General features: G+C 56.4%; 1 protein-coding gene and 1 long non-coding RNA gene across 3 annotated transcripts; one reads left to right on the forward strand and one right to left on the reverse strand.

Annotated features, from left to right (window-relative positions):
- Positions 1–336: 336 nt before the first annotated feature.
- On the reverse strand, positions 337–2,178 carry LOC120239275. Its single transcript, XR_005530391.1, has 3 exons — positions 1,847–2,178; positions 1,281–1,463; positions 337–499 (listed from the first exon to the last, which is right to left on the reverse strand). It is a non-coding gene; the product is annotated as an uncharacterized LOC120239275 (long non-coding RNA).
- A 4,021-nt stretch (positions 2,179–6,199) lies between these two features.
- On the forward strand, positions 6,200–8,503 carry ABHD11 (abhydrolase domain containing 11). 2 transcript variants are annotated; one of them, XM_039243470.1, is made up of 6 exons: positions 6,200–6,360; positions 6,514–6,649; positions 7,166–7,339; positions 7,512–7,682; positions 7,799–7,980; positions 8,214–8,503. In XM_039243470.1, the coding sequence occupies exons 1-6, from the start codon at positions 6,242–6,244 to the stop codon at positions 8,344–8,346; spliced, it is 915 nt and encodes a 304-aa protein (XP_039099401.1). In that variant the 5' UTR covers positions 6,200–6,241; the 3' UTR covers positions 8,347–8,503. The 2 variants fall into 2 exon arrangements, with proteins under 2 accessions (XP_039099401.1, XP_039099402.1); XM_039243471.1 differs by lacking the exon at positions 7,166–7,339.

Genomic DNA, 8,503 nt, shown 5'->3' on the forward strand with positions numbered 1-8,503 from the left:
ATCATAATTGGCGGGGTGCCTGGGTGGCTCAATTGGTTAAGCATCCAACTTCAGCTCAGGTCGTGATCTCACAGGTTCGTGGATTCGAGCCCCGCATCAGGCTCTGTGCTGACAGCGAGCTCAGAGCCTAGAGCCTGCTTCCCATTCTGTCTCCCTCTCTCTCTGCCCCTCCCCTGCACACGCTGTCTCTCTCTCTCTCAGAAATAAATAAAACATTAAAAAAATTTTTTTTAATCATAATTGGCATTAGCACGTGCTCAGTAAATATTTGCCAAATGAATTATTGGACTGTTGATTTAAAAGGAAAGTCAATTGTGGACGGATGTGCATGGCATTTTTGCAATTATGAAAGTCGGTCTACAAACTTCGACATGCTATGACGTTATCTGTGATGCTCCCCGTTCTGCCAAGGCCGCTGGAGACAAGTTGAACTTCAATCCTCCTGAGGTTGGGCCACACTTCCAAGATATCCAGCAGGGCCAGATTTGCTTGGAGGGAGCTGCTGACAGAGGGACAGGGTGGACAGTGTCAAGCCTTCATGCAACAGCGATGACTGCTGAGACATCGTCATCCTGATTCAATGGCTCCTTCGGTCGTGTGCCCTTACTGTGGTCTGCTTTGGGCTTGAGACCAGGGAAAATGTTACAAGCCGCCTGCCTAGTAGACCCATGAGCTGTTTCCTGTCTGGAGGGCCTGCCGCCTGCTTCTTGGGCCAAGAATTCCTCTAATTCGGGCCAAGCTCTTGTCTCTGCTGAGGAATTCTCTTCCCCTAAGGGCTCCAGCTTTTGAAACACACAAACCAGCTTTTCTGCTCTTGGGTCAGCCATATGCATCCCCAGGGGCAATGAGCACAGAAAAGTAGGGAAGCAAAGGAAGGAACCAACCAGATTAACACACAAGTACATTACATGTTTGGAAAAGATCCTGCCGTCCGCTGTGCGGGGAAATGACGAGAAAGGCCAAAAGGCCACTGAGGAGTTGGCCACCCTGGAGAGGTGGGGAGAGATGGGACTGAGGTGTTGGACAGGAGAGGGTGGATATCAGAGCTATTCGGAAGATCAAAATCAATAGGAACTAGGTGAGGGATGGGGTGGGGGTGGGGGAGGTAAGGAAGGAGGAGGCAGCTGGAGCCACACCTCAGATTCTGCCTTGGGAACAGGGATGGCTCTCCCACTGGGCATGATGTTCCCACCTCGTCCTCCATAAGCACTTTGCCCGGCCCCACTCCTACTCATCCTTTAGACCTCCATTCAAGCTTTGCTTCTGCAGAGCCACCCTACCTCACTCCAGGGCCAGTTGGATTCTTCGATGATACGTTCCTTCATTCGGATATTTACTGGGTGTGCGATGGAACATCCATTGTATCTTCCCCGCCCCCAGACTGTCAGGTCTGTGAGCAGATCCCGGCTCATCCTTGCAACCCCAGTGCCCAGCACATAGTAGGTGCTCAATAAATAAAGGCTCTGAAACGCAGGCAGAGGAGGACAGAGTGTATCCTGCAGGCTGGTGTTTCTCCAGGGGAGTGGAGGCTGCTGGGTAAAAAATACACAGACCCCCTCGGCCACCTCCATTCCTCACCCTCCTCACTTTAAGGTCTGTGCTTCTGATGAGATTGTTACTGGGGGGACAGTGTGCACATGAGTCTGGAGGTAGGGGAAAAGTTGACAAGGTTGCAGTTAGCAGGAGCCGTGGGCATTTCTGGAAAGGAGGAGTGAGTGGTTGAAAGCAGGCATGAAGCTCTGTGGGCCTGGCAGGAAGCTCAGTGGGGATGGGGGACAGGAGGGGCCTGGAGGTGGCAGAGAGGGCCCCCAGGGGTGTTCTGGACAGGATCAGGTAGAGTCCCCACCTTCTATCCATGGCCCGAGGGGCCTCCCCAGCCTGCTCTGAAGGAAATAAATACTCTACTCCATCCACTGCTTTGTAGTTCCTGGGTCTGCAGTTTTGCTCATGGCTCTGTCTGGAAAGGTGTGTGTCTAGAAAGGTCCATCGTAGAGGCTCCCAAGTTTCTGGTATTTTTGAAGGAATGAAAGAAGGAGTGTGAATGTTCTGGAAGGGCTTGGTAAATCTAAGGGAGGCACCGGGATTACCAGGCCCCTGTGGGAAAGGCTGCTGTGAGGATTAAACAAGATCACGTTTAAAAAAACCACAGGATCAAAATTTGAGAAGACAGAGCTGGGAGGGAACAGGAGGAGGCTGGGCAGGGAGTCACCTGGTGGCCGGGACCTCGCTCTCCCCACCCCCACCCCCCCAGGACCGCTTCTCGGGAAACCTCAAGGGGTCTCCTGGGAGCCCTGCCCCAGCACGACTGACACCCTCTCCCCACCCGGCCAGCAGGCAGGAATTTGCCCCGCTGACCTCCCCAGGCGTGCTCCTGTCGCCATGGCGACCAACCTGGAAACAAGCGGCCCGATTGTCCCTGCTCAGCGGGGCAGGTGAAACCCTGGCCACGTGACCGATACTGAGCCAGGTGCAGTGACGGGGACTCCCGCCGCCTCCCCGCCTTAACCCCTTCAGCGCCGCCTCCCCCAAGGGCGCAGGGTGCCAGCAAGCCGCAGGCCGCACCCCTGCGGGCCCTGGCTTCCCAGTCAGAAGGGCGAGGGCTGAATATCCAGAGCACTGCAATAGGAGTCACATTCCCGGGAAGGAATTCGGGCTGGGCCGCGCACGTGCTGAGTGACTGGAGCTGGGTCATTCCCCTCCCGCGTCTCTCTGTTCCCGGCAGTAAAATGAGGATGATAACACCCTCCCACTACACCGGGACTTGGAGATGGCTGGGAACAGGGCCGCTGGGAATAAAGAATCCCAGAGCGGTCCCACTCGGCACCCCTCTACCCTGGGTGACCGCAGCATCTCAGGAGCTCCGGAGGCCTCCCCTCCAACAGCTCACACGCCCCCAAGAGGGAGACCCTCACCAACAAACCGGTTAGAAGCTGGCCAGTTCCTATCAAGCTGCGGAGGGGTGGGCGGCCCCCAGGTTGACCTCTTCCCAAACACACCATCACCAGAGTCCTTCCCAGGTGGCAACCACCCCTCTCTCCTGGCCCCACCACTTTCTCTAGAGTGTTCAAGTGGAAACCTCAAGCCAACTGGTTTTTCTGCTTGTCGCTGGGCCCTAACCAGCCACGTGATGGGGCTTGGGCCCAGGTCTCAGGAATGTCTCCAGACTGCTTCTGCCATAGACGCAGGACTCTGGGCGGATGGTCAAAGGTTGTGGGCCAGGCTCAGGTTACCTGGCTAGACCGTAGGCTGGGGCAGCTGTGGGGGCTGCTTTGAAACCACGTTAGAAATACTACACTTCTGAATCACCAACACGATGTCAACCCCCGCCCCTTCATCTGCCAGTTCTAGAAAAACACGCTGCCTGGGGTCTCCTCTGAGACCCCGCCCATGCCTTGGCTCAGATGTCCTCATCACTCCCCTAATGACTATGCTGGCAGCAAATCGTCACACCACCTGGTGTGTTTAGCGTCCCCAGTGACCTCAAAGCCCTCCTCGCATTAGAACAAAACAACTGCCAGTCTGCAAGCTGACTCAAGGTGAAGGCCATTTAATGGGGCAAGGGATTTATTACACCTTAGAGGTAAGATGCATCCTACCAGGGGCGCCTGGATGGCTCAGTCGGTTAAGCGTCAGACTTCAGTTCGGGTCATGATCTCCCCATCCATGGGTTCGAGCTCCACGTCAGGCTCTGTGGGGACAGCTCAGAGCCTGGAGCCTGCTTCAGATTCTGTGTCTCCCTCTCTCTCTGCCCCTCCCCCACTCGCACTCTGGGTCTCTCTCAAACATAAAGATTTAAAAAAATTTTTTTAATGGGGCACCTGGGTGGCTTAGTCGGTTAAGCGTCCGACTTTCGCTTAGGTCATGATCTCGCGGTTTGTGGGTTCGAGCCCCGCGTCGGGCTCAGTGCTGACTGCCAGCTCAGAGCCTGGAGCCTGTTTCAGTCTGTGACTCCCTCTCTCTCTGACCCTCCCCTGCTCACGCTGTCTCTCTCTCTCTCCTAGAAATAAATAAAACATTAAAAAAAAAATAAAAAAAATTTTTTTTTTTAAAAGTTGCATCCTTCTGGTCCTGACTCCCATCAGGCCTGCCCTAAAGAGAGTCCTGGGTGGTCCAGATGTCATCTCCTGGAAGGGGCACTGACCCATCCACCAGGTGAACCTTCACCTAAGACTCAGCTAGTGCCCTGAATCTCTTCATGAGCATTCAGTAAAATGATTACAGTTGCACTTTGCACCAGATAAATGAAACAGGACTCCGGTCCTCCAGAACCCAGCCTCTGGGGGACACAGAGAAAGCCACTTCCAGAATACTGCATGGTAGTGCTCAAATGCTTTGAGAACATGGGGTAGAAGAGATAAGTGTCAAGTGGACATCTGGGACGGCTTTTGAGGAAGAGGAGGCAGTGATCCTGGACATTTATAGCTGTACAGGACTTGGGCCATTAGCTATCTGGAGGGCAGCCACCCCATCCCAGCAGAGGGAGTCCTTGGGGTAAAGACCAAAAGGAAGGTGTGCAATGCAGCTCTCTGGCTGGGGAGGAAGAGAATAGGAAGCATGCTGGAAAAGCAGGTATCATCAGACTGGAGGACGCTTGGGATGCTGATTCAACTCTCAGCTTTAGGGGTGGGGAGTTCCTAAAGGTTTCTGAGCAGAAGAATGCTGTAAAAGGAGCAGCTGGCTAAGACCTGAGACCATGCCACCACTGCCACCACTGACCCAGACTGGGGAGAAAAGATGGCAAATGGTCAGGCTTCCAAAGGTGGCTTTTTTTTAATTTCTTTTTTAATGTTTATTTATTTTTGAGACAGAGAGAGACAGAGTGCAAGCAAGGGAGGGGCAGAGAGAGACAGAATCTGAAGCAGGCTCCAGGCTCTGAGCTGTCAGCGCAGAACCCAATGTGGGGCTCGAACCCACAAACTGTGAGATCATGACCTGAGCCAAAGTCCAATGCTTAACCGGCTGAGCCACCCAGTTGCCACAGCCCCCCCCCCCCAATGGTGGCTTTTTAATGTGCAGGATGTGCTGAGTTCAAGGGTGGGAGGATCCTTTATTTTTCTGCTGGTAAAGAGGGGTGAGCACATCTGACCCATTTCAGCTCAATGACACCAAATACCCTCCAGTACAAACCCCTGGCCTCCCACCTTGATTTGCATCAAGAATAGCAGACCAAAGGGGCACCTGGGTGGCTCAGTTGGTTAAGCAGCTGACTTCGGCTCAGGTCATGATCTCGAGGTTCATGGGTTCCACCCCGCATCCGACTCTGTGCTGACAGCTCAGAGCCTGGAGCCTGCTTCAGATTCTGTATCTTCCTCCCTCTGCCTCTCCCCTGCTTGCGCTCTGTCCCCCCAAAAATGAATAAAAGTTTTTAAAAAATTTTTTAATAAAAAAAAAGAATGGCAGACCAAAAATAAATAAAAAGAATAGCAGCCCAGGCAGCAGTTCCGGTTCTGCCTCTTATACAAGCCATTTGCCTCAGTTTCCCCGTCTCTAAAGGGCGGGCATGGAGGATGGTTGGAGATAACCTCTCTAGAGTTTCCTCTAGCTCTTTCTAGAGTCAGGCCATCAGGATGGGTAAGAGGTACACCACCCTGCCTGCCTGGGCCCCCGGCGGTGGAGCACGACGCCTCCAAGCTGGCGCCTCGACGACGGTAGCCACTTTTGGCGCCTCTCTGTGCCCGCCCGAGGCACAGAAAGTATGGCACCCACCCAAGGAGGTGCGTGACGGCAGAGGAGCGGGCCAGGTGCGGGGTGTGCGCTGCCCAAAGGCAGGGCCTCCTCGGCTTGCCAAGGACCTTGCCCCGCGGCCGCCCAGGGCTCTCGCCCAAAATGCAGGACATTCCAAACGGCCGGGTTTGGACTCCCAGGCCACAGGACCCTGACTCTTCATGAGGATTCGGCGCCGGGACCGGGGGAAGGGGGGAGGGGTCAGGGGGGCTGGGCGGTGCTTCTCGAAGGGCGTGATCCAGGGCATTGGGTGGCTCCCCCGGGGCGTGGCGAGGGGCGGCTCTCTCGCCCGCCCGCGCGGTGGCTGAGGGAATTACGTGATGACGCAAGAGGCGGAGCTGGGGGAACAGACTGTACTATGGGATTACGTAAGGAAACGAAAAGGGGGCGGGGAACTCCGCGGTAGTGGGCGGGGCGGGAGGCGGAGCTGCAGTCGGAACTGGGCAGGGTTCTGAAACCGGGGGGCGGAGCCAGGGACAGGAAGAGGTGCGCGTGCGCCTGGTAGCTACTGCCGGGCATGCTCCGCTGGGCCCACTCCTGGAGACTCCCCCTTAGGGGGCTCGGGCCCTCCAGTCTCAGCTTCTCCAGGGTGCCCGTCGCTCCCAGCAGCAGTGGCCGAAGCGGTACCGAGAGGAGGTCAGTCAAGGGCGCCATGTGGGAAGCCGTCCATCGCGCCTCCTCGTTCGGCCCCGCCTCCTCCGCTTACGCCTGACCCTCCCCCCAGGCCTCGCCCCTAAACCCTATCCCCGGCGGTTTAGACCCCTCCTCCATCCATGCTTCTCCTGGCAGGTCGGTCCTGCTTTCCTACAAGCTTCTGGACGGAGAGGCGTCCCGCCCGGCCCTCGTGTTTCTGCACGGGCTCTTCGGCTCCAAAACCAACTTCAACTCCATCGCCAAGGCCCTGGCTCAACAGACTGGCCGGAGGGTGAGCTTCCGGGAGAGGCGGGGTCCCGCGGGAGGTGGGGCCTGGCTGGGCGGGGCTAGGGAGGTGGCCAAGACGGGGCCCGCTTTTCTGCCCTCACTACTGGACACCTGGCGAAGAGTGGCCGGTTTCTCTAAGCAGAAACGAAGAAGAGGTTGACCTTCTAAGGATGGAGGTCGCATGGCACACCGTGGCCCTATGTGCACCCCATTGATTACCTCGTGCTTGCATCCATCCAGTCCTTCATTCGTGTTATAGATCTGCAAGCCAGGTTCGCTGTCTAGTGCCTAAGCGCCAACAGCCTCCCTGCTAAGGGGGGCAGCCCCTCTTTGTTCACCAGGGTTGACGGGGCTTACCACCTTTTATAGCAGCCCATCCTTCTGTGCTCCAACTGTTTTCCACTTCAGGATCTTTCCCCAGGCTCTCTACCCCCCTCAGCCTGCAGGAATGCCTTGCCTTAGTCTGTCTCTGCCCTGAATGTTGGATGCCAGGTCTTCCCACCCTCACTCCACTCCGCAGGTGCTAACAGTGGATGCTCGGAACCATGGTGAAAGCCCCCACAGCCCAGACATGTGCTACGAGGCCATGAGCCAGGACATGCAGGATCTCCTGACCCAGCTGGGGCTAGTGCCCTGTGTCCTCATTGGCCACAGCATGGGAGGCAGAACAGCCATGCTGCTGGCACTCCAGAGGGTGAGCTGTCCCTGTACAGGGCTTCCTCCCATCCAGTGTAGACGCTGAGTACCCAGCAGGCGACCTGGGACTCAGCCGAGCCTTGGACGGCCAAATTCAGGATCTGGGAACTATGCCTCAGACCCACTGTGCCTGCCCCGTGGCTGGTCCCACGTCTGGTTCTCTCACACAGCCGGAGCTGGTGGAACGCCTGATTGCTGTGGACATCAGCCCAGTGGAGACCACATCCCACTCAGACTTCCCATCCTATGTGGCAGCCATGAGGGCTATAGACATCCCATATGAGGTGTCCCGCTCCTCTGCCCGAAAACTGGCCGATCAGCAGCTCAGCGCTGTTATCCAAGTAACGTACCCATATCCTGGATGGTGTTGTGGGCTGGGACCTGTCAAGGGAGGTGTGGCAGTCCCAAACTTCACATAGAGGTTCCCCTCCCACACCCCACTCCTGGACCCCTATAGGACATGGCCGTGCGTCAGTTCCTGCTCACCAACCTGGTGGAGGTGGATGGGCGCTTCATCTGGAGGGTGAACTTGGAAGCACTGGCCCAGCACGTGGACAAGATCTTGGCTTTCCCACCACAACAAGAATCTTACCCTGGGCCAACCCTCTTCCTCCTGGGTGGAAACTCTCAATATGTGCAGTAAGCCAGACTGGGTAGGGGGAGAGGCATGCCCCGCTTACCCAAGCCGCCTGGAGATCCTGCCTTGGGGAGGGCTTCATTGTGGGAGGGGGTGGGGGGGTACCTGAGAGTTGAGAAACACCACTGGCATGTGGGTTCATGTAGCTCTCTTCTCCCTGCTCTGCCTCCACTTGTCTCTCTCCCCATCTTCCTTCTTCTACCCCTTCTGGGTGGCCTTCTCTTCGACCGGACAGTCCCAGCCACCATGCTGAGATTAGGCGGCTGTTCCCTCAAGCCCAGATGCAGACTGTGCCCAATGCTGGCCACTGGGTCCATGCTGACCGCCCACAGGACTTCATGGCTGCCATCCGAGGCTTCCTGGCCTAAGAGTTGCGGGCAAGAGGAGGCAGGAAACCCCAGGCCTCGAGGCCCTGCGGCCTGTTCCATGTTTCCGCACAAAATGACTCAGGCAGGCACTGAGAGAGCATGAGCATACAGAGACGGTCAGACCTCAAGCTTTAATGAATAAAGACACTGCTCCCAA

This window comes from Hyaena hyaena, unplaced genomic scaffold (assembly GCF_003009895.1).
Source record: "Hyaena hyaena isolate Hyena2069 unplaced genomic scaffold, ASM300989v1 scaffold_228, whole genome shotgun sequence".
Classification (NCBI taxonomy): Eukaryota; Metazoa; Chordata; class Mammalia; order Carnivora; family Hyaenidae; genus Hyaena; species Hyaena hyaena.